The 27882-nt window shown below is 48.3% G+C and overlaps 2 protein-coding genes and 1 pseudogene across 3 annotated transcripts in view; 1 reads left to right on the top strand and 2 right to left on the bottom strand.

The window, feature by feature from the left end:
- Nucleotides 1-1401: 1401 nt before the first annotated feature.
- Nucleotides 1402-2492, bottom strand: LOC121018895 (myeloid cell surface antigen CD33-like; annotated as a pseudogene).
- Nucleotides 2493-15129: 12637 nt separating this feature from the next.
- CEACAM18 (CEA cell adhesion molecule 18) lies at nucleotides 15130-26783 on the top strand. 2 transcript variants are annotated; one of them, XM_040458093.1, is made up of 6 exons: nucleotides 15130-15278; nucleotides 17058-17414; nucleotides 18568-18840; nucleotides 20588-20869; nucleotides 22390-22525; nucleotides 26719-26783. In XM_040458093.1, the coding sequence occupies exons 1-6, from the start codon at nucleotides 15227-15229 to the stop codon at nucleotides 26735-26737; spliced, it is 1119 nt and encodes a 372-aa protein (XP_040314027.1). In that variant the 5' UTR covers nucleotides 15130-15226; the 3' UTR covers nucleotides 26738-26783. The 2 variants fall into 2 exon arrangements, with proteins under 2 accessions (XP_040314027.1, XP_040314029.1); XM_040458095.1 differs by lacking the exon at nucleotides 17058-17414.
- LOC121018949 (sialic acid-binding Ig-like lectin 8) overlaps nucleotides 25041-27882 on the bottom strand; it is a 14643-nt gene continuing 11801 nt past the window's right edge. Inside the window, exon 7 of the mRNA XM_040458075.1 lies at nucleotides 25041-25898. The gene's annotated coding sequence lies outside the window, so the exon portion shown is untranslated. The remainder of the gene's footprint in view (nucleotides 25899-27882) is intronic.

The raw sequence follows: 27882 nt of genomic DNA, 5'->3' as shown, positions 1-27882 counted from the left end.
TAAAAGCCATCTATTGTGCACTTAAACATGGCTGCAATGGAGAGTTACCTTTTAGGTGAATTTTTCCTCAAAAAAAAAAAAAAAATAATGCATATCCATAAAATGCATATCCATAAAAGTACCATATGGAGAGATTGGTTCCCACCTGGTTCTGGAAAAGATCAAAAAGTTTCACCCCATTCAGAGTTGGTGGAAACACATACTTTTCACCCCGGCTGTTGGGAATATAACCTTGCCCAACCTCTGTGGAGAAAACTTGGCCACGTCTCTCAAAAGTAGAAAGAAGGTAAGGGGCACCTGGGTGGCTCGGTCAGTTGGGCATCCGACTTCGGCTCAGGTCATGATCTTGCAGTCCGTGAGCTCAAGCCCCACGTTGGGCTCTGTGCTGACAGCTCAGAGCCTGGAGCCTGCTTCGGATTCTGCGTGTCTTTCTATCTCTCTCTGCCCCTCCCCTGCTCGCACTTTGTCTCTCTCTCTCTCTCAAAAAAAAAGAACGTAAGATCCTGCTCTTCTGGTTCTAGGAATTTATCCCATAGACCTAGACACACATACATGGAATGAGATACAAGATGATCAACTGCAGTTTTTCTGTTGGTGGAATAAAATGGACACTGCGTTTTTCCATTAGTAGAAGATGCATGCAGCAGAACACAGCCATGTGAAGGAATACTGCACAGTCACGGATAAGAAGGAGGACAGCCTGTGCCACTGATAGCAAAGGGCCCCTATATCCTTTGTGCAAACACAGCAATGCTCAGAGCAGCCCACGGACCCTGGTCATTTGCCAGGAGGGGACTGGGTATCTGAGGACAGATTCTGCTGTGCATTCTGAATACTTGTCCATGTGAACATATTACCTGTACAGAAGTATTAAATAAGTACTTGTTAGGGAAAATAAAAGACAGAGCAGGAAGAGTCATCAGGAGACGCATGATAAGGTGCCTGGAGAGGCAGATGGCCAGGTGGCCCTGTTCTACTGGTTCTCCTGGTAACAGGGGGGAGAGCAGAAATGGGGGGGGGGGGGGCGGAGCCGTTGGGGACAGCTGCTCACAGAGCATGGGAGCTGGAGAGGAGGAGGGACCACTGGGTTCACCCACAGGGGTGCCTGGTCCCCAGAGTCAGTCAAAATGAGGCAGGGACCCAGCTCTTTCCTGAGCTTGGAAGAGGCCCAAGTCCCTACAGCCTGGGAGAAGGCTGCTTCCTACCTGTGCTGTGTCCCAGGCAGACCCTGAATGATGGGTTCTGTGTGGCACCTAGGATGGAAGGACGAGATTTCCCTCTCCAATGGGGTGGGGTGCTGTGAGATACATGTAGACATCCCCCCACCGCCAGAAGCCACAGAACACGGGAGAGACAGGGCTTGAATCCTCCTAGGTCCCCTACTCAGCCAGGCCTCCAGGACTAAAGCATCAGCATCAGCACCCAGACCTGGACCTCCTGCCCCCCATCCCCCTCAGGCACCCAGGTGGTCCTGGCCCCACACTCACAGGTGACATGGAGCTGGACGGCCCTTTCCACCATCACACCAATTGTAGGGAACTTCACCTGACAGGTGACGTTGGTGCCGTGGTCCTGGAGCCGTGGGGTGAGAGTGAGCACTGAGGAGAGGTGAGTCCTGGGGTCCAGGCAGGTGAGGGAGGCTGACGTCCAAGAGAAGATGGGGGGTGTGCCCCGCTCACAGGCTCAGGGCACAGAGCGGGTCAGGTTACTGGGGGGTGTCCAGACTCCAGGGTCTTAGGGATGAGGATGTCAGGTGTGTGGGTCAGGGCTGGGGGGAAGTGGGGAGACACGGGGATCAGAAGGTGAGTCCACAGTGTGGCCCTGAGAGAAGCCTCAGGATTTGGTCCAGCTCCTGACTCTGAGGCCTGACATATGTTACCCCCAACCCGTCCCAGGTTGTCCTGGGACCTTACCCATCACTTGCACAGAGCGCTGGGTCTGTGTGTAACTATATCTCAAATAAGGCCCTCTCTCCACCCTAAAGACATATGTCCCCAAGTCACTTCTCTGTGCATCTCTGATGTCCAGGAAGCAATTGTAGTCCCGGGGGTTTCCAAGGAGGTGGAATGGGCCCTGGGTCTCCTGCTGCAATTGTTGACGGGGGTTGTTTGTGGCCACTGGAGCATCCCGGTGTATACTGACCCCTTCCCGAAACCAGTATCCGTGAGCTGGGGCATTGTCACTGTATTGGACCAGGGGGTAAGAGAAACTGGAATGCACAAAACACACACAGGCCCTTCTGCACCGTCACGGACTCTCGCACTCGCAGCTGGAAGCTGGGATCCTGAGCCCGGGACCCTGCAGGGAATTGAGGGTCAGTAGCGGCCCCCGCCCGCCTGGCCCTCTCCCCTCCGCCCACTCACCTGCCCACAACAGGGGCAGCAGCAGAGGCAACAACATCTTAGAGACAGATGTCTGGGCTTCCTGTGGGTGAAGAAGGGAAGGCAGAGGGAGGCTGAGGGGGGCCCACGGGAAGCTGGGGAGGAGCACGAGGCCTCACGATTTCGCAAAAGGGGAACTGCCGCTGTGGAGCTCACCCCCTCTCTGCACAGAGCCTGTGACACCCTGAAAGAGCAGACCCAGGCCGGCCGACTAGTGACTGTGTCCCCGACATGGCCGCAGAAAGAAGTTCCCGCTCTAACCTCAGACCACGCATCCCCCCCTTGAGTAAATTATGTTTTCTAAGATGAAACATAGGGGTTTCATCAGGCTACTGATTGATGCATTCTTCAGAAGTCTGAGCTGGGAGGAAGGGGAGTGTGAGAGGCATGGAAAGTGTGAGTTGAAGAGGGAGGGCTTCTCTCAGGGGCCAGAGGCAGGAGCCCTCAACCCTGTCCAGGCTTAGAATGACCTGGGAGCATTTTAATAACTGACCCCTCCCCAAACCAGTTAAATCAGAGTCTCTGGGGATGGCATTTGGTGCTAGGTATTTATATAGCACAGCAAGGCTGACAGCCAATGGTTAATAGGTGACCAGTGAGAAACGTTCTGTATACACTGAGGCCAAACATGTTAAACAACCTCAGACACAGTGGTTCTTAAACTTCAGGTGCATCAGAATCTCCTGGAAGACTTGTTCAAACACAGATTGCTGAGCCCCACCCCCAGAGTTTCTGATTCAGTAGGTCTGTGACCACCAGGCCCAACATTTGCATTTTTAACAAGTTCCAGGTGACTCTGATAATTGCTGACCTGGGACCACACTTTGGCAGCCAATCGGCTGAGGCCACGACCCTTCCCCAGCCAATCGGCTAAGACCATGATCCCTATAAAACCTTTGTGCTTTTGAAACTCATTCTCTCTCTCTCTCCGGTATCTCACCACTGCCTCGGGTGCAGGTAGGGGATTGAGCTCGAGCTAGCTCGAATGAAGGCTCTTTGCTTTTGCATCAGACTTGGCTCCCTGGTGGTCTTTGGGGATCACAAATTCTGGGCATGACAACCCCTCGGCCTGAGACCCAGGAGACCCACCCAGGGAGGAGAGACCAGGAGCAGACCTCCGGGCACTTCCCTCTGTCACCGGAGCCTGGTTTACAGGGATGTGGGTCCTGCCTGTGGGGGCGGCCTCGACTTTGCTGGAGGCCTGTCCTGATGGGGGAAAGTGCAGCAGTGATGTCTGAGATCTCCTCAGCACGAGTGCTGGAGAGTGGGTGTCCTAAGTCCTGCTGCTCAGGCTGTGGGCCCATTTGCTCTGGGGAAGCAGTCACTTCTTGGCCTGGCTCGATTTATAGCCTCTGTGTGTCTACCCCTGTCATTCTTTTTTTGTTTTCTTTCCAAAATAGGAAAGGCTTTTTTCTTTTCCTTTCTTTTCTTTCTTTCTTTTCTTTCTTTTCTTTCTTCCTTTTCTTTCTTTCTTTCTTTCTTTCTTTCTTTCTTTCTTTCTAATTTAATTTACATCCAAGTTAGTTAGCATACAGTGCAACAATAACCTCAGGAGTAGATTCCTTAGTGCCCCTTACCCATTTAGCCCATCCCTCCTCCCACAAGCCCTCCAGGAACCCTCAGTTTGTTCTCCATATTTATGAGTCTCTTCTGTTTTGTCCCCCTCCCTGTTTTTACATTATTTTTGTTTCCCTTCCCTTATGTTCATCTGTTTTGTCTCTTAAAGTCCTCCTATGAGTGAAGTCTTATGATATTTGTCTTTCTCTAATTTCGCTTAGCATGATACCCTCCAGTTCCATCCACGTAGTTGCAAATGGCAAGATTTCATTCTTTTTGATTACCGAGTAATACTCCATTGTGTGTATACACACACACACACACACACACACACACATATATATATACCACATCTTTATCCATTCATCCATCGATGGATATTTGGGGTCTTTCCATACTTTGGCTATTGTTCATAGTGCTGCTATAAGCATTGGGGTGCATGTTTCCCAGAAAGGCTGTATTTTTAAGACTAAACAAATAGCACAAACGTAGATCTGTCATTCTTAAGCAGGGGCGTTGCCTGCACCCCACCCCACCCCCCCAGCCAGGGGACCATTGGCAGTGTCTTGACACATTTGATGGTCATAGCTTAGGACGAGGGTGTGTCTGGCAATTAGTGGGTTGAGACTAGGGAATGCATTTAAATATACCTCTGATGTGCAGGATGGCTCCCCCTGCAAAAAATCCTTCAGCTCCAAGGTTCAGTAGTCCTGAGGTTCAGAAAGCCTGGTCTAGAGGTGCCTGGGTGGCTCTGTCAGTTAAGCATCCGACTTCAGCTCAGGTCATGATCTCACAGTTCGTGAGTTCAAGACCTGCGTTTGGCTCTGTTGCTGACAGCTGGGAGCCTGGAGCCTGCTTCCGATTCTGTGTCTTCCTCTCTCTCTGCCCCTCCCCTGCCAGCACTCTGTCTATCTCTTAAAACATTTCTAAAAAATGTAAAAAAAAAAAAATTCCTGGTCTAGACTTGAGAGACATCTTCCAGGAGTGGGGTCTTGGAGGTTCTGCATGAGTGTCCAGCCTGTGAGAGATGAGTAAGGGTCTTGGGTGAAGTGAAGAAGACAGCCACTCATTCACTCACTCAACAGGTCCAGGGTGAACATCTGCTCTGTGTTAGGGCTGGAGGCACAGCAAACCCAGCTCCTGCCCTTGAGATGCGCCCCGTCGGGGGCAGAGACACACGGTCCACAGGCACCTGCCTGGTAGAGGCCATGAGGGCCGCGGGGCTGCAGACTCTGTCGCCAGGTGCTTCGGGGGCACGAATGACCAGAGTGGACATGGCCTGGACTCTCAAGGGACAGGAAGGAAGGTTCCCTGCTATAGGACCCTGCTGTGGACCCAAGGTCAATGCAGAGGCAAAATTGGGCTGAGCAGGGCAAGAGCTGTTTGCACCTCACACTGTGGTCCCCCTGCTCACATGGCCCTCCGGGGCCTCCAGGTCTCATGTGGGCCTTGTTTCCCGCCCCCTTGCTCCTGCCCTGCCACATAGTCATCCTGCCAGCCCAGCTGGAGGCCACCCCTGCACCCACCGAAGGTGTTAGCTTCAGGCAGTGCAGGTGTCTAAGTGCCTTCCAGATGCTGCTTGCTCCTTGCCATCAGCTCTCTGACCTCCTCTGTGGGCAGACTGGCTTGTCCATTCCACCCCATTCATTGGACATCTGTGAGTGCAATGTCGTGCTCGCTGCGTCGGTGAGGGAGGGCTTCCTACCCGAGGGTGATGGAGACACTGAACGTGTGACACCCACTGTTGGGCAAATGACATCAATAGCAGATTATCAGTCACATGTATTCACTGCCTTGGGGAAGAGGACGCACACAACGCAGACCCCATGGGGGCTGCACCCAGGAACACAGTGGACAACCAGGGCACGTGGGAGGCTGGCTCTGTAGCGACAAGAGTAAGTGGTGACTCATGGTTCCTGCTGGCGGATTCGAAGGGCTTGTTTGAATAATTCCACGGGCTGAAAGGGAACTCATCTTAGTCCGCTCAGGCTTCCGTAATAAAACACCATAGGGGTGCCAGGGTGGCTCGGTTGGTTAAGCGTCCGATTTCGGCTCAGGTCATATCTCATGGTTTGTGGGTTCCAGCCCCACGTCAGTCTCCACACTGTCAGCACAGAGCCTGCTTGGGATTCTCCCTCTCTCTGCCTCCCCTCCACTCTCTCTGCCCCTCCTCCTCTCTCTCTCTCTTTCTATCTCAAAATAAATAAATAAACATTCTAAAATAAAATAGAACAAAATAAATACCATAGACTGGAGGTGCTTGAACAACAGAAATTTATTCCTCACAGGTCTGGACGGTGGGAAGTCTGAGATTTACAGAGTCAGCAGATTGGGTTCCTGGTGAGTACATACTTTCTGGCCTGTAGGCAGCCACCTTCTCACAGTGTCCTCTCACAGTGACCTTTCCTCTTTACAAAGATGTGGTGACAGAGGAAAGAAAGGGGGAGGGAGGGAGGAAGAAGGATCACTCTCTCTTCCTCTTTTTACAAGGTCACCAATCTTAGGACTCTCCTCCTACGATCTCATTTAATCTTAATTGTCTCTGAAAATACAATCACATTGGGGGTTGGGGCTCCATCGTATGAATTGGGGGCGGTGGGGCACAATTCAGTCTACGTCATTCAGGTTCCATGGGGACCCCACATTCCATCCTTGTCCTCTCTGTAGGCAGTTTCATATCTGTCACATGCAAGGAAAGGAAGCCATATAAGTAATTAAATTTTGCATTTCCTCTTTTCACTCGAAAGACTTCTGTCGCATCCTCCATCATCCTGTGGTCAATGATGCTCAAGGCACAGTTCTATTTCCCAGGGTCTCCAAGGAGGCAGAAGCATCCTGGAGTCACGACCTGTCATAGGTGGTCCAAGTGGGTCGTGGCCACTGGAGCATCCTGACCAAGCTCGTCCCTGCTCTGGACCCAGAAGCCATCCTGAGGGTAGGAGATGTTTCAAGACGTGGGGGGCGCATGGCTTTCTTGTATCATCACAAACTTGCTGGTCCGCTTCCAGCTTGAAATCCTGATGCTCAGCCTGTGACCCCAGTGGGGTGGGGTGGGGTGGAGCGAGGGTCTCTGCCTCAGCCCCCCTGCCATACCTGCTCACCCCTGGATGGCAGGGACAGCTGCAGCTCTGGGAAGCGATGGGCCAAACGCTTTGCTGGGATTTTCTCTCTCAAGGAATCATGAGCCGTGGGACCAAGAGGAAGTTCCAACAGGAAGGCGAAGTGACATTGATGTATGTGCGCAGAAACGGAACCTCAAACCCATTCCCTATCAGAGCTAGACTGTCTTAGGAGATTGTGCTCTCTCCCCATTTTTCAGAGGGGGCTGCTGAAATTCGGAGAGGGCAACAGACATGCTGCCCAAAGGCACCTGGTAAGGCAAGACTGGCTCCCCGTCCCCAGGCTGCCTGCCCATGTCCTGACCTTTGGTACCTGCTCTAATGGGCAGGTATCAGGGAGTCATGTGATTTTTGCTGAGGATTAGTTCTGGAGTGGCCCAAGGTGGAGTTAAAGGCAGAAGGCTAGGAAGAACCCCGAGTGAGTTGACGGGAGATTTCCACGCATTCATTGATTTAACAAACAGAGTGAACACATTCACTGTGTCGGGGGCTGCAGCTAAGACCTGGCCTCACTTCTCCCTGCTTAGTGGGGTGGTCCCTAGGCGATTCCGGAATTTCATGACCCGAGCAAGAACCGGGAAGACCAGGTGAGGTGGGGCTTTCCTTCCAGGTTTTCGCCTGGTTCACCAGGCACTGGATCCCAACATCTGTGTTTTGAGAGGACAGGACCCGCCCGTCTCCTTGGTCATGTTGCTGGCCGTGCTCCATGACCGCATAAGGGCAGGGCTCATCACAGGACTCAGCGAGCGAATGCTTGAATGAATGAATGAATGAATGAAGGCTGTTCCAAACACTCCTCCCGATGCACAGCGCCAGACTGCTCCTGATCCGGCTTCCCAGGGCAGTCTTTTCCTTACGGATGTTTTCGCTTCAGACAGTACCTCCTCTTGTCACGGTTCACACGTGGGGCTGTTTCTCTTGTTTTTCGCACACTCTGAGCAGCCTGTATGCGTCTGCGCCCCAGAGCTGCCTGACATCACCCAGCGCTGTGTATTCTGTGGTTGGAAGAACAATTTGTGTCCTAGAAAATGGACTTGCACCAGTGTGCAATGGGGTTTTGTTACAAAATATCCTGTGCAGCCCAAGATAAAAAGCCATCCTCTCTCTTTGCAGTTGTGCCTGGAATGTTACTTTTATTTGAAAAAAAAAATTTTTTTTAACGTTTATTTATTTTTGAGACAGAGAGAGACAGAGCATGAACGGGGGAGGGGCACACAGAATCCGAAACAGGCTCCAGGCTCTGAGCTGTCAGCACAGAGCCCGACGTGGGGCTCAAACTCATGGACCGTGAGATCATGACCGGAGCCGAAGTCGGACGCTTAAGGGACCAAGCCACCCAGGCGCCCTGGAATGTTACTTTTAAGCAACCTCCCCTCTAACGCTGAGCAAGTCAAAACAGAGGGTGAAACCTCAGCACAGCCAACAGAGGACAAATGAGTGTGTCCTTGACTGTTGAGATCTTCTTCCTGTGGGAATCTGCAGAGGCAGAAACACAAGTTGTGGCCACCAGAGGATAGTCGTGATCCCTCAAATTCTTGAGGTAGCAATGATCCCTCTCCATTTTAACAGCAATGATGAGGTTCACAGCTGTCATATTCTTTTTTTTTTTTTTAAATGTTTATTTATTTTTGGCACAGAGAGAGACAGAGCATGAGTGGTGGAGGGGAAGAGAGAGAGGGAGACACAGAATTTGAGGCAGATTCCAGGCTCTGAGCTGTCAGCACAGGACCCAACACTGGGCTCGAACTCACGGACTGTGAGATCATGACCTGAGCCAAAGTCAGATGCTCAACCGACCGAGCCACCCAGGTACCCAAGAGCCACAGTTTTAGGTTCCAAAAATAAACATAAAAAAAGAAGAAATCATGGATGACTATGAACTTAAAGACTATTGTAGAAATTACAACTTCTTTTTTAAAAATAAATTTTAACATTTATTTATTTTTCAGACAGAGAGAGACAGAGCATGAACGGGGGAGGGTCAGAGAGAGGGAGACCCAGAATCCGAAGCTGGCTGCTGGCTCTAGGCTCTGAGCCGTCAGCACAGAGGCCGACACGGGGCTCGAACTCATGGACCGCAAGATCGTGACCTGAGTTGAAGTCGGACGCTTAACCTACTGAGCCACCCTGGTGCCCCTCTTTTTTTTTTTTTTAAAGACAGTACCTAGTGTACCTATTGAGGTACGATTGCTATATGAAAAAATGGCACATATTTAACGTGCTATTTGAACTTCTGCATACACCCGTAAAATCATGACCATGATCCTGACGATCCTGGTCACAAACATGCCTACCACCTCTCAAAAGTTCCCCTATGCCTCTATGCTTTTTTTTTTGGTTTTGGTTTTGTCTGTTTGTTGTTGTTGTTGTTGTAAAACAACAACAACAACAACAGCAGAATAAAACTTAACATGAGCATCTGACTCTTGATTTCGGCCCAGGTCATGATTAGTTTGTGAGTTCAAGCCTCTCATTGGGCTCCGTGCTGACAACGTGGAACCTGCTTGGGATTCTCTCTCTCTCCCTCTTTCTCTGCTCCTCTTCCTGTTCACTCTCTGTCTTTCAAAAATAAACAAAACTTTAAAAAGTATTTTAAAAAAAGAATAACTATGACTAAAACAATTTGTTAATGGGTACCTAATATGAAAAGATGTAAATTGTGACATCAAAAATATAAAGTGTTGGGGCACCTGGGTAGCTCAGTTGGTTGTCCGACTTCGGCTCAGGTCATGATCTCATGGTTCGTGAGTTCCAATCCCACGTTGGGCTCTGTGCTGACAGCTCAGAGCCTGGAACCTGCTTCCGAGTCTGTGTCTCCCTAGCTCTCTGCCCCTCCCCCACTCATACCTGGTGTCTCTCTCTCAAAATTAAATAAAACATCAAACAAACTTTTAAAAAATACAGTGTTGGAGGGGTTGACGTGTAGTTTTGTATGTGATTAAGTTAAGTTGCTATCAGGTTACAACAGACCGTTACAACACTGAGACATTTCATGATCTCCTTTTCTGGAGAGCAGATTGAGCTCCTGCTGGAGCCAGGATTTGAACCCCATCTTCCTGTCTCTGGAGCATCTGTGTGTGTGTTTTTGTTTTTTTTTAATGTTTATTTATTTTTGAGAGAGTGAGCTCTCTCCTCCCAGTGGGGGAGGGGTAGAGAGAGACACAGAATCCAAAGCAGGCTCCAGGCTCTGAGTTGTCAGCGCAGAGTCTGACGTGGGGCTCGAACTCAGCAACTGTGAGATCATGACCTGAACCAAAGTCACAGGCTTAACTGACTGAGCCACCCAGTCGCCCCAAGGAGCATCTGTTTTTAACTGTACTCCCCAAATCCCCAAACTCCAGAAATTTAGAAAATATATAGTAAGGGACACAATGTGGTTATTTAATGGGGAGTAATTATTGACTTGGCCACCAGGTCTGGGGCACCTGTCTTTGTATGTCTCTGCCTTTGAGTCCCCTTTGGAATTCAGGACATAATTTGAACTGGCTATAGATGAGGCGGGTTCCAGGGTTCATATGATGGAGGCCCTATTACCCTTGCTTTGGTTTGCTGTTGCTGCTGTTGTTTGGTGGTGTTGCTTGATTTTACTCCGCCTGGCTTTTGTTCTCAAATCCGGAAAGGTGGTAGCTGTAAGGTCCACGCTGCAGCTTCCTGCAGAAACGGGGGTCTGTGCACTTCCCCCGCAGCCTCACGGCGCCCCCTGGCGGCGGCGCATCTCTCCCGACGTTCCCTGCCCAGTTAGGGCGCCCTCTGCTGCTCACCCAGAGAGTTACCCGGATCGCTGCACCAGCCACCTCCTCCCTCCATCCCTCTCTTTCAAGCCATCTGCTTTCCCACCAGCTCCTCCCTGGTACCTGGCTCCCACCCTACCACTCAGAGACCAATCTCTCTGACAGGCTCGCTACACAGGAAGGATAAAAGGGAAATAATTATTACTGTGATCAATGTTGTGATTATCCGTGTTAGTGTTATTTTCCCATTCCGCTTCCTTCTCTGGGAGCTGACTGGGGGCTTCTGCCTCCCAACCTCTCTAACCCTAACCCCATGAGGATGTAGACCAAGATCAAGGTTGCTGTGATTCACAACTCCGTGGCTCCCCCTGGTTGTCTGATGCACTTGGGGTAATGAGTTTGCCCAGACAGGGCCACGGGGACAGGGCTGGGGGTGTCAGGGCTCCACATGGTTTGCAGTTCCACGAAGATCCACGGTAGCATTCCCTGTGACCTCCAGGCCTGGTGAGCAGGGAGGGGTGGATGTTTCCTAGTGTCCAGTCTGGCTGTACCAGGCAGAACCTTACCCTGGGAGGGGCAGTCATGTTTTGCCATCTTGATAAGAAGGTAACAAAGATGGGCTCCAGAAAGAGATTAAGGGCTCCTTGGGACTGCTTCCTGGGCTGCCACTTGCCCCCAGGTGAGCACTGGAGCTCACTGAAGGGAGCTACACCCGGTATTGGTACGCCTTTCTGGAGGGAGTCAATGCCCCAACATCTGTCAGACTTCACACTTCAGGAATGTTCAGGGGCTGACAATGTAGGAAGCCCCCAATTCCTGAATAAAGAGACAGGGTTTCAGATGAGATACTTAAAGTTATAGGGGATCCAGGGTGGAGTGAGCAAGGTCCAAGTCTGGGGTCACCTTGAGGGAATGAGAGTGAGTCTCTGAAGCCTGAGGTGTAGCCAAGCCTACAGTCTCCTCGTGAAGGTAGGGGCCTCCTGAGGGTCTCACTGCATTAAATGCTTGGAATCTCACTGTGGGCTCTGAAGGAAAGCAGTTCTGCCATATTGGTCCCAGTTGACTGGACCAAGCATCACTTGCTACATATAGTCTGGATACAAGGAAGGGACATTCTCCTGCAATGATTTCGCACAAAGCTCTGTTGGATAAGGACGCTTCGTGCTGAGTGATATCAAATAGATACAATCAGAAGGTCTCTGTGGGCAGAGATTGCTGGTCTCATACCATTAACCATCCCCCCCTTTTCCTTCATAAGGACAAAAGAGGTAATAAGGGCACAAACCCTTAAGTACTGGGTAATTTAAGTACCTGTGAAGATTTTTGTTGTTAGGTCATACAATTGAAGTGTTTTTTAAAAATCTGGGGTGCCTGCATGGCACCAGCTTCAGCTCAGGTCATGATCTCGGGGCTCATGAGTTCCAGCCCCGCGTCGGGCTCTGTGCTGACAGCTCAGAGCCTGGAGCCTGCTTTGGATTGTGTGTCTCCCTCTCTCTCTCTCTGCCCCTCCTCTGCTCATGCTCTCTCTCTCTCTCTCTCTCTCAAAAATAAATAAACATTAAAATGTTTTTAATCTATAAATGCAGTTAAAATTTTTTTCCCCAAAAAGTTGTAAAACATAAAAAGGCTTACGTATGCTCCTAGGGATTAACATTTCCTGAAACTGTGTGGGAGGCATTGGTCACAGACATTTTCACATATTACCTCATTTAAAGCTCGAAACAGCCCTATGGAGAGGAAACATTGCACATCCCCACTTTACAGGTGGAGATAGTGAGGCTTAGTGAAGAAAGTCACATTCCTGAGATGATCTGGCAGGATGCTAGACTTGGATTTGAGCCTGGGCAGTGTAGTCTGGGATTCTCTCTCTCTCTCTCTCTCTCTCTCTCTCTCTCTCTTTTTAATTTTTTTTATTATTTATTTTGAGAGACAGAGAGAGCATGAGCGAGAGAGGGGCAGAGAGGGAGGGAGAGTGAGAATCCCAAGCAGGCTCTACAAGGTCAGCACACAGCCCAATGTGGGGCTCGAACCTATGAAACCATGAGATCATGACCTGATCCGAAATCAGGAGTCGGATGCTTAACCGACTGAGCCACCCAGGAGCCTCTGGGATTCTCTCTTTTAACCACAGGGTCTCTGTCCCAGAGGGCATCCATATGACTCCCTTTGCTTGTGACACCATTGCAAGTTCAGGGTAACCAAGAGAAACCTCAGTTTCTATCACTCACTGGAAGGACTCACATAACACCCTGAAAGCTGTTATCCTTGTGGTTAGGGATCATTACAGCATGAGGATACAGATTGATGTCACTGAAGGGGGGAATGGGTCGGGGTCCAGGGGAATCCCAAGTGTGGGGTTTCCACTTGTCTCCAGTGGAGTCATGGACAGCATTAGCTCCTCCCAGCATGACTTTGTGACAGTGTGCTGATTAGGGAAGATTGCCTAAGCCTTGACATCAGAGTTTTTATTAGGGCTCTGTCACATAGATATGTTCCACTGCTCACATAGCTGAACTTAGTCTCCAGCCCCTCCAAGGGCAGAGCTGATGCCATGTGACTCAAAGCCTTCATCATAATGTCCACTGTAGACTATCTAGTGTGTCCCAAAGCCCCCAGGTAAATAGACACTCTTATCAGACAGGACATTCTGAAGACTTAGAGATGCCTTCTAGGAGCTGAGGACAAAACCAGATTTGTCTTTGACTAAGGCTAAATTCATTATTACAGAAGTCTGTCTCTGGAACTCATCTAGCTCCACAAATGGGACTGGCCAAAAGTTGTTATACTGCTGTTTGTATAGAAAGAAAATATTTGGGTTGCTGGGGTGGCTCAGTCAGCTAAGCATCTGACTTCTGCTCAGGTCATGATCTCAAGGTTTGTGGGTTCGAGCCCTGCGCTGACAGCTCAGAACCTGGAGTCAGCTTCGGATTCTGTGTCTCCCTCTTTCTCTGCCCCTCGCCTGCTTGTGTGCTCTCTCTCTCTCTCTAAAATAATAAATAAACATAAAAATAAAGTATTACTTCTCTGAGGGAGAATATAATGTATATAATATAAACACCTACTATATATATATATATATATACAGAGAGAGAGAGAAAATGTTGAAAGAAGCGAAATACTCACAAATGGGGTATGGGTTGAACAAATCAATTCATGGCCAATTCAGTGGAATAGTACGTGGTCATGAACAATGAACAATGAAGATACAGAAGGAAGGCTTTCATGAGCTAAGGGCAGAAAAACAACTTCATGTGTTTTCTGGGGGCATCACTTACAATCAAATACCAAGAGGGGCCAATTGAAGAATTTCAATGGTGAGTAATATATTATTTTCCTATTAAAACAAACACAGATGTGTTTTGCAGTAGGCTGCAAATATTCATATGGCTTTTTAGAAAACAGTAGGAGACTTCAGAGATATTGAATGGACCACTAGATACCCTAAGGTGTATATTCACCTGTCTCTGACTAAAGTTGGGTTTAACATTGGAGAAGCCCAAATAAAGGATATTTCATAGTGTGATACCACCTTGGTAAAAATATACATGTGTGCATGAGTATGTATGACATATCATATAACATGTAACATATCAAAACTGAAAAGTTTCAGACAAAGACCCTGGATATCTCTCCAGGTGGTCAAACCATTACAGGTGATTTTTTTAATAGTATTAATCAAGTTAGGCTAAATAGTTATGTATTTTATTTATGAAGATTTTTTATTTACTTATATTTTTATTTATATTTATTTACAAATGTAAACATATATGCTTGCATAAATATTTATATGTATATTTAGATAAACAATTATCTGTTTATTTATCACAAATATGAATATATTTACAAAGGTATATTTAGAGGGACTCCTGGGTAGCTCAGTCGGTTAAGCATCTGACTTCGGCTCAGGTCATGATCTCGCGGTTTTTGAGTTCAAGCCCGCCCCCCCCCACCCCGCCCCGTCGGGCTCTGTGCTGACAGATCAGAGCCTGGAGTCTGCTTCAGATTCTGTGTCTCCCTCTCTGTCTGCACCTCCCCCAGTCATGCTCTGTGTCTCACTGTCTCTCAAAAGTGAATAAACATTGAAAAAAATTACAAAAGAAAGTCTGATGTCTTCTATTTATTGTGCTTTTTGGTATTTTCCAGTTTTCCTAAAAGTAGCATAAGGTGGTTTTGTTGTTGTTGTTGTAACCAGGGTAGAATAGTATTAAAAATTTTTTTTAAACTAAGGTGGATAAATAATAAGCTACAGCCACCATAAAGTCATTAAGATAACATCCAACTCCCCAGCCCCGCCTGTGCTGTGGTTCAGAGTCCATCCTGGGACACAGAGGGGGATGGGGACCAGCAGCCCAGGGCTGGAGACACAGGTCCGTGAAGGGGCAGAGGAGGCTGCCCGATCCCTGGAGAGACACCTAGCCCAGGAGAACCTGAGCAACCCATGGACCTTTCCAGACCCCAATGCAGACATTGGAGGGAGCTGGTTCTCCTAGGTAAGAAAGCTGAACCCACAGGACAGGGGAGGGGTAGAGGGGAGGTGGGCAGGAGTGACACCAGGACTTTCATGAGCTCACACACCGGGGCATATCGCGCCCATAGACACTCTCTCTGTCTCTCTTTCTCTCTCACACACACAGTGTTCATCCCCATCTGTACCCAGGAGTGATGAACTTGGACCCCCACACGCACTTGCTAGAAATGACCTCCTCTGTGTGCCAACCTGTCCTGACCCCTTTCCCCACCTCTCCAGCTGGACCTCTTCCCAACCACTCTTTCCCCCCAGGACCCTCTGAGCCTCCCTGACAGGGACAACTATCATGTCTCACTGGCCACCCTGGGTCCTATCCTCAAACACCACCAGTGTCCTCACCTGGAGGCCTGAAGCCGGGGGTCTCAGGTGTCTTTGCCCCCTCCATGGAATCAAGGTTTAGGGTACACAGAGAGTGGATCTCCGTGTCTTAGGTGATGACAGATCCCCACCCACACGAATGCACTCCACTGAACTTAGATGCTAAGTCAAAGACGTGTGTAGACAGTCTTGGGGGACTTGATGTACCCAGATATCACCCGAGCTCATACACTGGGTTCTGCCTCATGATAAGGGATGCTGCAATGTGGCGATGGCTGAGACAGCCCCCCTGGAGCCCAGAGTCCAGTGTGAGATGTAGATCTATCTCCAGATTCTGATGACCCAGAGTGATGGGGACAGGGATGAGGGGGTCCAGGAGGCTGGGGGAGCCCCAAGGGGCTGCCTGACCCAGACTGACAAGGAGGGGACATCAAAGCTGAGAACAGAAGGATGAGTAGAAGTGAATAGACAGACAAGTGGGGGGGGGCGAACATGAAGAGGAGGGAGCAGGGATCAGTGTGCCAGAAATGGGGGACAGCAGGTGTGAAAGCCTGAAGTCAGGAAAGAATGTGGTGTATCAAGAAAGCTCTCTATGTCTGGGGGGGCGCCTGGGTGGTGCAGTCGGTTAAGCGTGCGACTTCAGCCAGGTCACAATCTCGCGGTCCGTGAGTTCGAGCTCCACGTCTGGCTCTGGGCTGATGGCTCAGAGCCTGGAGCCTGTTTCCGATTCTGTGTCTCCCTCTCTCTCTGCCCCTCCCCCATTCATGCTCTGTCTCTCTCTGTCTCAAAAATAAATAAACACTGAAAAAAAATTAAAAAAAAAAAGAAAGCTCTCTATGTCTGGGGGCACACAGTGTAGATACTGCGTCTTCTGATAAATGAATGCACGAATGCGTGCATGAAGGAATGACTGACTGAATAAGGGGGTTCATGGGGGAAGTGGGGTAGGGTGGGTGTGATCTGAAAAGAAGCTAGATGAATCATACAGACCAGGTCTCTCTAAGAGTGTCTCATAAACCATGCTGAGTGTGAAATTTATCTATAGAGTGCTGGGGAGTCATGGAAGGTACCTGAGCATGGAGAGAGCAGGGTCACATCTGAGACTTTATAAAGATCCACGTAACTGTCATTTGAGGATGGGTTGGAGACTAACTGAGTATCCAAGGAGGAAGCCAGGCTGGAAGAGGGTGAGGAAGAAAGGGGCTGAGGGGATGGGAAAGAGGAGACAGGCTGGGGAGTTAGAAACCCTTGGTGTGCTCACCAGCGTCCCTGGTGATCATTGCCTGGACAGTGTAAATCAATCTTCTCTCTCTCTCTCTCTCTCTCTCTCTCTCTCTTCTCTCTCTCCTCTCTCTCCTCTCTCTCTCTCTCTCTCTCTCTTTCTCTCTCTCTCATGTATGTGTGTTTTGTTTGTCTTCTTCAGCCAGTCTACTGGCCTGTGGGACCCGCCAAGCCTACAGTCAAATCTCCATAGACCCAGAATCACTCTTAGGAATCAAGGGATTTCGGACAGTCCTGGTCCTCCAGAATGTCACCCAGGATGTTCAAGAATACAGCTGGCACCGAGGCGCAAATGACACTGCGGAAAATATGATTGTCAGCTACAAACCTCCCTCCGATACCTGGCAGTCTGGGCCCATGTTCAGTGGACGGGAGAACGTGACCAGGACAGGTAGCCTGGTGATCAGGAGGTCTGCATTAAATGACACAGGGAATTATACCGCAAGGGTGGACTTTGGCAACAGGACCGAGAAAGCAACAGGCTGCCTCAGTATTCAAGGTGAGCTGGCAGGTGGTGAGGTTCCTTGAAGATCATAGTGTCCAAGTGTCTCCACCCCTAGGTGACACTGGAAGGCTTGGCAGATGGTAGCCTAGCTTCTCCTGCAGAGATGGGTCACTCATTCCCGTCAAGGGTCCTGTTTCACGGTCAGGGTGTCAGTTATCTACTGCTGTGTAACAAACAGCAGCTTCAAACAGCATCCATTCATTATCATGCTCTCCTGTGAGTCAGAAGTCCAGGCGAGCGCTGCGCTCTGAGACGCACAAGGTGTTGACCCGGGGCTGTGTTCTCATGTATGGCTCTGTCCACTGGCATTTCGCATCATGGCTGTTTGCTTCTTCAGGGTCAGCCGAATTCTCTCCCCATGGTCTGCTAAGCAGGAGTCTTAAATAACAAAAGGTAATGTTCAGACTGACAGCCCATCACTTTTGCTTTATTACCTAGGTTAGAAGAAAGTCACAGGTTTCACCCAAATCTGAAGAAAGGGGATTATACAGGCTGGAGATCATGGGGCCATCTTGGAATTTTGTCTACCACAGACAGTTCCTGGGGGCACCACAGGGCTGGAGGGGAGAGTGTGGATTTGAAGACAGGAAGTCCTGTGTTTATCTCTGACTGTGTATATGTTGCATGGCCCTGAGCCTTTGTCTTCCCTCTGCGGTGTCCTCAGTTTCCTCATCTGTAGAACGGGGCTAGTATCTACCATTGTCTGTTGTAAAATTAAATGGAATATTTGTCAAGTGAATGGGACTCAGATAATGGGAAAAGTTATTATGGAGAGTCCAAATGCTAGCTGTCACTCTGAATTCTAGCCATGGCTCCTCAGATGGGGGTGTTCTGGTTTTAGGGTCAGAGTTCAGAAACAACCATTAGGTCACATGCCCATGCCAAGAACCCACCATTATTGCAGTGGATGCCACAGGGATGGCTCAGTGCATAGGATAGTGGGCTCAGGCTAGTGCCCACACATCAACCACTCATGCCTACACCTTACTTCTCTGTCCCTCTCAGTTCCAGGACTGCTCTCCTGCCAAGACCCCAGGTCCCACCTTACAACTTATGGCTTCTCCCCAAACCTAAAATTCCCCTTGGAGAGAAGCAGAGCTTGGGGAGGCAGACCCCACCCTTAATGTCTCCTTTCTGCTTCCCCCAGAGTTGGAAAAGAAGCCGGACATCTGGGCTAACGCCAGCTCTGTGGTAGAATATATGGATCCTGTGGCCGCCATTTGCTACACCAATGCCACCAATGTCAACTGGTATGTGGAGTACACACGGGTATCCAGCAATGACCGGATGACAGTCTCCCCGGACCTCAAGACCCTCATCATCCACAGGGTCAGCCGCTATGACAGAACACTTCAGTGTGAAACAGAAAGCATTCCAGAGTTTCCTTGGAGAAGTGAACCTCTCTCTCTCTCCGTGGACTGTGAGTGGTCTGGGGTCACAGGAGTGATGCCAGGGGTAGGCCCAGGGCCTCACAGAGATGTAGCAATGAAACAGAACTGAAAAGCAGAAGCACCATAAGCCAGCCTGTAGCCAGCTGGATCTGGGTTTGAATCTCAGCTCTTTGGACTCAGAATCACCCTCACTGTACAGAAGGACCTGCTATTCAAGATGGGAACCCAATCCCCACTCCCCAGATTAGAAATAGTGTGACTTTGTTCAGATCTGGCTTTTGTAAAGAGGGGCCTGATTACAACTAATAGTTTCTTTTTTTTTTTTTTTAACGTTTTATTTATTTTTGAGACGGAGAGACAGAGCATGAGGGAGGAGGGGCAGAGAGAGAGGGAGACACAGAATCCAAAGCAGGCTCCAGGCTCTAAGCTGTCAGCACAGAGCCCAGTGCAGGGCTCAAACTCACAAGCTGTGAGATCATGACCTGAGCCGAAGTCAGATGCCCAACAGGCTGAGCCACCCAGGTGCCCCACAACTAATAGTTTCTTGAAAATGACATTCAATGGGGTGCCTGGGTGGTTCAGTTAGTTGAGTGTCTGACTTCAGCTCAGGTCATGATCTCGCAGTTCATGAGTTCAAGCCCAGCGTCGGGCTCTGTGCTGACAGCTCAGAGCCTGGACCCTGCTTCGGATTCTGTGTCTCCTCTCTCTGCCCCTCCCCTGCTTGTGCTCTGTCTCACTCTGTCTCTCAAAAATAAATAAATGTTAAAAACATTCAATTTATTAAATTTTCAAATCCCAGGTTCCCTTGAGCCTTTTACATCCAATGATCTTTTTATTCCGGCTTTCTAAATTTAGCAAAATTGCCTTCACTTTTCCTTTCACTCACATTGAACTGCTCTCTTAAACAGTTTGATTTTAAAGCTAAATGACACATTCCATACATTCTCTTTTCTGCATGACCCTCTTTGGTCGTCCACCAGGGCAAGTACGCAGCCCCACCAGACCTCCCCAAAATCTCAAACAGGTCTTGTAAAACCTAAGACATTGACTTATAAATACAATGAGCCTTGGGTCTTACAATGAGCCTGGGACCTTTCACATTGACCAAACTGTTTCACATCTCTCAACTGAGAAAAAGCACCAATCTTGAACAGTTCTCACGTCTAACTCCGGAACCACGTGGAGTCCGTCAGATTTCCTAACAAGCATGCTGTGGCAATCATGTGAAGAAAGTGGTCACAGAACAGATAGCTTCTGACCTCTGTACATGGCTTACTGGTCAGAGGCTTGCAACCAAGAGCCAGGACCCTTGGCCTGTAGCTGCTCAGGGAGATTCCTCCCCGGCCATACGGGGAATTGGCCCTGTCCCTTCGTGGGTCTTCCGTAGGGGACTACGGAATCCCTAGTCCTCTCTTTTCATCTGTAAAATTGATCACAAGGGTTGTTATGGGAATGAAGCCAATGTGTCAGCCTGTAAAAGAGTCTGGATTGCAGGGGGCCTGTTGTACTGTTTCTACTCTATCCCTGTTTTACTGTGATGTGAAGGGCAATCACAGGGCTGGCTCATAGTAGGTGCAGGTAACGGAAAACATTATAATTGTAGTTGTTTTGGGGACAGCCGCCTTGCATGTGTTGGCTCTAGGGGATGTTTGGGGTGCAGAGTGGGGGCACCTGCTGGTCGGCGGGGGAGGGGGGGCTGCATGCAGGTTGAGGGAAGGAGACAGGATCCCGAGGGGTCAGAAACACGGTTCTGAGACTTTTGCCTTGTCTCTGCAGATGGGCCAGACAAAGTGCAGCTGAGAACCAGTCACATCATCTTAAATGGCATCTTGTCTGCTAAGATCGGCTCCGAAGTGCACATGGAGTGTAACGCCATTTCCCGACCCCGTCCCAAGTACCACTGGACCCACAACGGCTCCCTCGTGAGCCTCTCAGGGGCAAAAATCATCCTCCCAAGTCTGTCCTGGGAGCAGATGGGCAGATACAGATGCATCGTGGAGAACCCCATGACTCAGCTGACCATGTACAGGGAATTTCAGATCCAGGTGCATAGATCAGGTGAGTACAGCAGCCCCCCCCCTCTGGGGCTCATGCCCCACAAATAACTCCCACTTCCATGCTTTTGCCTCCATAGTGCCCGTCATCAGAAATGCCATCTCTACCTTACAATGCCATGCCCACGATGGTTGGGTAAAACCCCCATCCTCTGAGTTCTAAGTCTGAAGCTACCCCCTCTCTGAAGCCCTCAGGGACCTCAGATCAGAGCAAGGGTGAGCTCCAGGGAGATATGGCCAGCCAACATTTACTGAGCACCCTACTAGCTATGTGACCCTCACAGTCTCCCTTCAGAGCAAGTGACTGTTGTTAACACCACCTCCATTGTACAGGTGAGAAAACTGAGCTATGGGAAGTTTAAGCGCTTTATTCAAGGTTCCAGCTCCAATCAGCAGAGGAGGCAGAGTTCAAATTCTGGCAGTCTGACCTTACAGCCTGTGCCCTGTTTTGCTGGACTGCCTTGAAATGAGGCGGGGTGGGGGAGCGGTGGTGGTGTCAGGGAAACAGAGATCTGTTGTGGACGTGGTGTCTGGAACTTGGCTTGGGAATCAATCTGTAAATGGGAAGAGCACCTCTCTGAGCCTCAGCGTCCCCATCTGTAGTGTCAAGATAATAAAGGTCCCTGAGGGGCGCCTGGGTGGCGCAGTCGGTTAAGCGTCCGACTTCGGCCGGGTCGCGATCTCGCGGTCCGTGAGTTCGAGCCCCGCGTCGGGCTCTGGGCTGATGGCTCGGAGCCTGGAGCCTGTTTCCGATTCTGTGTCTCCCTCTCTCTCTGCCCCTCCCCCGTTCATGCTCTGTCTCTCTCTGTCCCAAAAATAAATAAAAACATTGAAAAAAAATTAAAAAAATAAAAAATAAAGGTCCCTGTATGACAGGGCTCTGGCAGAATTAAATCAGACAGTGCATGAGAAGCAATCAGTCTGGCTCATCCCAGAGAGCGAGCCACACGCACAACTCAGTGTGAGCTGGAGATATTTATTCTGGTCTCTCCACACTATTTACCAATCACCTGCTATGCACCAGACATGACTGACAAACGTGCACAATTATGCACCGATTCATAGCTTTCTACTCCGCTGGACCGTGAGCTTTAGGAGGACAGAGCCTAGGAGAACTCTTGGCTCACCATTTGCCTCCAGTGCTTAACATGGTGCCTGGCACGTAGTTGGTGTTCAGTGAATATCTGTGCAATGAGTTAATGACCCTGTGTAACCAGCACCTCTGACCCTGTCACTCTCTACCACCTTGAGTGGGTTTATTCTTTTCCACAGGACTTCCTGCCACCTGCGATGGTATTAGACATCTCTTTGCTTAACTGTCAACTGTCCACTTGCCAGCTGGAATGTTAGCCCCATGAGGGCAGGAAGGGTTTTTGTTGTTGTTGTTGTGCACTGCTGAATCCCTAGCACCCAGAACAGTGCCTTGTACACAACAAATGTTGATAAATTTCTGAAGAATGAATGTGTGAGTGAGCGAAGGGTTGAGTGATGGTGTTCCTAACCCCCATGTATCCTCTCCTCCAGAGCACAGTCATGTTGTGAACAGAGGCTTCTACATCTCAGGAGCCAAAGTGGTGTGGCTCATCGTGATAACAGTCCTTAGCAGCATCTATCTCTGCGGAATCCTGATCTACATCTTGATCAGCCACCTCTCCACCAGGTGCCTGTTGCCCTGGGTCAAGGGTGGGGTGCTGGCTGGGGACTGGGTCTCAAGAGCAGTGCCCTAAGAGGGGGAGGCAGAGCCAGAAGGGAGAAGGGACAGGCCAGGAATTGGTTGTCAGGAATCATCTGGGGCAGACAGAGAGGTCAAGGACCAGAAGCCAGTAGCAAAGAGGGAGAGCGTAGAGGTGGTCATGCCTCCAAAGACCAATGGGGTTTCACCCAATGACTTCAGCCCATTTCCTTTGTGTTTACGATGTGGATATGGAGGCCCACCTAGAGGGGCAGCTGTGAGAACGAGCGGGGTGGGTGCCAAGCATCCAGCATGAGTCTGGTACATGGTAGTCACTAGTTAGCAAGTGAAGCTGGAGAAACAGATAGTAAACTATGCAGAGGAGGAGACTGGGCAGAGGGAAGGTTCTGATCTGGGTTCAAATCCCAGCTCTGCCTCTAGCCTGCTGGGTGGCCATGAGTAGATCACATTCCCCTCAGGTCCTCTTAGCCCACCTGGACCATGGGAAGGGGAACGCCTGCCCTGAAGGGTAATGTGGGGGCTAGAACTTACCTGGGAGGATGAAGCACTCAGCAGCATTCTCAGTATAGAGTAGACCAGAATTTGTCAACCTCAGCACTATCAGTATTTGGAGCCAGATAATTATTTCAGGTGGGGATGGGGTATATGGCTATCCTGCACACTGTACCATGTTTAGCAACATCGCTGGCCTCTACCCACTTGGTATCTGTAGCAATTACCTCCATCACTCTAGGCGTAGACAACCAAAAATGACTCTAGGCATTAGAAAGGCCCCAACGAGGTGCCTGGGTGGCTCAGTAGGCTAAGCATCCGACTTTGGCTTAGGTCATGATCTTGCGGTCCGTGGGTTTGAGCCCCACGTCGGGCTCTGTGCTGACAGCTTGCAGCCTGGAGCCCGCTTCGGATTCTGTGTCTCCCTCTCTCTCTGACCTTCCCCCATTCATGCTCTGTCTCTCTCTGTCTCTAAAATGAATAAACATTAAAAAAATTTTTTAAATAAAAAAAAAAGAGAAAAAAAAAACCTTTAAAAAAGAAAAGAAAAGGTCTCAAGGAGAACAAAATTGCCTTGATTGAGAACCATTGAGGCATGATGGAGATGATGGTGATGTTAATGCCATGGTGACAATGGTTTTGATGGTAATGATGGTGGCAGTGGTGGCCGTGACCACAGTGAAGATGACTGTGGTGGTATCGACCGAGGTGATGATGAAGATTTTAGAAGACACATTCTTTTTTCAAATCACTTACTTTTTCGATATGGAACCTCTCTGTGATCATTACGTGGTCTCTGTATCACGAAGCTTGCAGTATCGGCCATCAGTGTGACAGCCCATTTGTGTTTTAGTTTGCCATGTGTAAAATGGGTGTAATACTGGCATTGACCTCATAGGGATATCTGTGCTCAGGCTTTTTGATTTTAGCCATTCTAGCCGATGTGATAGGGCATCTCATTGTGATGGATTTTCGTCTCCCTGATGTCCAGTAGCGTTGACCAGCTTTCCTGTACTTGCTGGCCATTTGGATCTCTTGTGAAATATATGGCTGCGTCTTTTCCCCCATTTTAACAGTTAGGTTATTGTGTTATTAACTGGTAATAATTCTTTATATATGCTAGGTTCAAGCCCCTTTTCAGAGATATATATATTTTTTTCTCCCAGTTTATGGCTTGTCTTTTCATTTTCTTAATCATGCCTTTTGATGAACAGAAATGTTTAATAATATATATATTATATTTCTGTCAGACAGCATTGCTCCAGAAGAAAATTTAGGAGGACATTTATGCATATGCATAGATTTCTTATAGGACATTCAAAATAGTAAGCATTATGTATATATTTACATATATATATGCTTACTATTATGTATATATATAACTTACTTACTATTACTACTTACTATTTCTTACTATTATGTATATATATTACTTACTTACTATTACTATTAGCATATATATAATGCTTACTATTTTATACATATATATAATATATATATATACACACACACATAATGCTTACTTACTATTATGTATATATATATATTACTTACTATTACTTACTACTTACTATTACTTACTATTATATATATATTACTTACTTACTATTAGCATATATATAATGCTTACTATTATATATATACACACACACACACACACACACACACAATGCTTACTATTTTGGATGTCCTATAAGAAATCTATGCACATGCATAAATATACTCCTAAATTTTCTTCTGGAGCAATGCTGTCCGATAGAAATATAATGCAAAGCAAACATGTAATTTCAAAATTCTGGTACCTATAATAAAAAAAACTAAAAAGAAACTGCCATGAAAAAATGCTCAACATCACTCATCATCAGAGAAATACAAATGAAATTACTTTTAATAATAGTCTAAAAGAACCAGTATATCCAAAGTATTATCATTCCAACAGGTAATCAATATGAAAAATTGTTAATGGGATCTTTTATCTTTTTTTTTTTTCTTGCATACTAAGTGTAGCACCTCTCCAGGGCCACGTGCGGCTAGTGGTTACCATATTGGGCAGCACAATAATAAAATATGTATAGTTTTCACTTTTAGGTTTACGATTCATTTCAGACTAATTTTTTGCATGTGATGTGAAAAAGGGGTCAAGTTTCATTGTTTCTAAACCTTGACCTACTTGTTCTCCCACTACTTGTTGAAAAGTCCCTCCTCTCCCAACTGAACTGACTTGGTGCTGTTCAACTGACCATATACACACACTCTGTTTACGGACTTGATTCCGTTCTACACCACACTGTCTTGATTACTCTAGCTTTATAGTAAAGTCTGAGTTCTCCAACCGTGTTCTTCCTTCACTAGATTGTTTTGCTATTCTAGGTCCCTTGCATTTCTATATAAATTTCTCACCATGAGCTTACAGGTAGGCTTCTCATCCCTATTTCACAGAGTAGGAAACTGAGGCACAGAAAGGCAGGGATTGGTCTGTCGCTTACTTGGTAAAGGCACAGCATATGACTTTGCACTTGAAATACTCTGTTTACAAAGCTTGTGTTCTTTCTGTTGTAGTCACAGCTCATCACCTGTAGGACTTCTAAGTCTACAGGAATTGGCCCCTGACTTTTTCTTTGCCCTTCAGGGGCCAAGATCTCTCAAGCCAGGGCGGGGTCTCAGCAGTCTCTCATTTGTGAATCCTGATCTCTGAGTACTCAATACTAGGGGCCACCTGTTCCTGTGGGCAGCAAGTCTCTGTCTGGTGAAAGTTGAGTGTTGTGTAATGGAGCTCTTCTTCCTCCCGTAAGGAGGGGGTGGCGGCATCTGGGGGAAGGCTGCCTGCCCAGGCTTCAATCAGGAGACCCTGCGTGAAGGAAGAGAAAAGGGAGTCAGAACCAAACAGTGGGGGATAGAGTGAGGCAGAGAATACCCAGGAGAGAAATCCATAAATTCCTTCATCCATTCATCTCACATACATTTTTGTAGAATTCCCTCCATTCATACTTTCCTCAAATATTTAATACGTAGCACTTTATTTGATGCTTGTGAATCTCAATTTGCCACAACAACCCCATAAGGAAGATATTATTACTGTCCTCATTTTATCGATACGAAAACTGAGGGTGAACCAAGAAAACAGCGTGCTCGAAGTCCCCGGTGAAACCAGGATCCAGCCCAAGTCCTTTCTGACCCCAAAGCCTGGTGTCCTACTGAGGCCCCCTGTGTACGAGGCCCTGAGCTGAGTGCTGCATATACTGTAATGAGTACAGGAGATGTAGGCACTGACCTCTTGCAGCTGACTCTTTAATCGAGGGACGAGGCAAGAAGCGAGTTAAACAAGTAAGTATCTAATGGTGAATTATGATATAATGGACAGGAACTGGGTAAGAGAGAGAGAGAATTACAAAGCCTCAATTTGAGCGCAGCACCTGTCCTTAGGGAGCTCACAGTTTCGTGGACGGACAATCAGTCAAAGAAATTATGTCCCTACGACATAGGCAGAAAAATAGCCCCCCAAAGATGCCCACACCCTAATCCCCTAGGACCTATGAATGTGTTACCTTACATGGAAAAAGGGATTTTAAGGATGAAGTTAGATTAGGGATATGAGATGGGGAGTTTGCCCTGGATTATTGGGGTGTGACCAATGTAATCACAGGGGTCTTTATCTTTACAATTAAAAGGAGGCAGAGAGGGACTTGAAGATGTTATACTCATGGCCTTGAAGACAGAGACCTGGGTCACGAACGGAGGGATACAGATGCTCCTGGAAAAAGCAAGAAAATGCCTTTCTCCCCTGGAGCCTCCAAAAGGAACTCAGTCCTGCCTGCCAACGCCTTGGTTTTAACCCAGTGAAAACTTGTGGACTTGGATTTGTGACCTCTGGAACTGTAAGATGATAAACGTATGCTGTTGGAAGCCACTAAATGTGTGCTGGTTCATGACAGCAGCATGCTGTCCCCGCCCTTGATGAGAGAACACTTCAACGGAACGATTCCTGTTTTTGTTGATTGTTCAGAGTAAGAGTTACACACACACACACACACACACACACACACAACCACCTCCTGACACCGTTGTTACCAAGGCCTCTGCTTAGTGAAAGCCACATGGGCCCCTTTCAGTCCCCGCCTTTCTGGACTTTGCAACAACAGAAAGGTCATCCAACTGCTTGTCTTCCCTAAACAAAAGCGCTTCTTTTCTGGACTGCAAGGTGTCCATCAGCAGCCTCTTTGCTGCTTGCTTTGCATTTCTCTGACCCCTAAGTATTAGAGGGGCCCTGGATACCTCCAGCCCATTCTCTCCCTTGAACTGTAGACTTTGATCCAGTGGTGTACTTGAAATCCCCGTTCCCTCGTCCAAAACTCACACAGAACATATTCAAACGGAACTTCTCCTTTACTCCCCCCAAATCTCTTCCTCCTACAACCTTCTCAAGCACGATGATTGGCGCCTCTGTTCTTCTGGTTGCCCACAGGAAAAATCTAGGAGTCATCCCGGACCCCCCTCTGTCACTCATATCCCACCCTCAATCCATTAGCAAACTCCATTTAGCCTTAACCTCAGACTTCATCCGGAATGCAAGCAAGCCCCACCCTCATGACATCTTGGTTCCAGCCACCATCATTTCCAGTCGGGAATGTTCCTCCAGCCTCCTTTTTAACTTCCCTGCCACACACAGTCTCTTTTGCACTTAGTGGCCGGAGGGATCTGTGAACATGAAAGCTGGATTGTGTCCTTCTTCTGCTTCAACACCTCCAGACGCCCACAGTGGACTATATGTGCAGACATGATTTACAAACACCCTGACTTCTTCAAACTCATATCCCATTTCTTGGCACTTGCCT

Source organism: Herpailurus yagouaroundi, unplaced genomic scaffold (assembly GCF_014898765.1).
Source record: "Herpailurus yagouaroundi ecotype Mexico unplaced genomic scaffold, PumYag 220, whole genome shotgun sequence".
In the NCBI taxonomy this organism is placed as follows: Eukaryota; Metazoa; Chordata; class Mammalia; order Carnivora; family Felidae; genus Herpailurus; species Herpailurus yagouaroundi.
The sequence above is the reverse complement of the archived record's forward strand: the minus strand, read 5'-3'. Positions and strand labels throughout refer to the sequence as shown.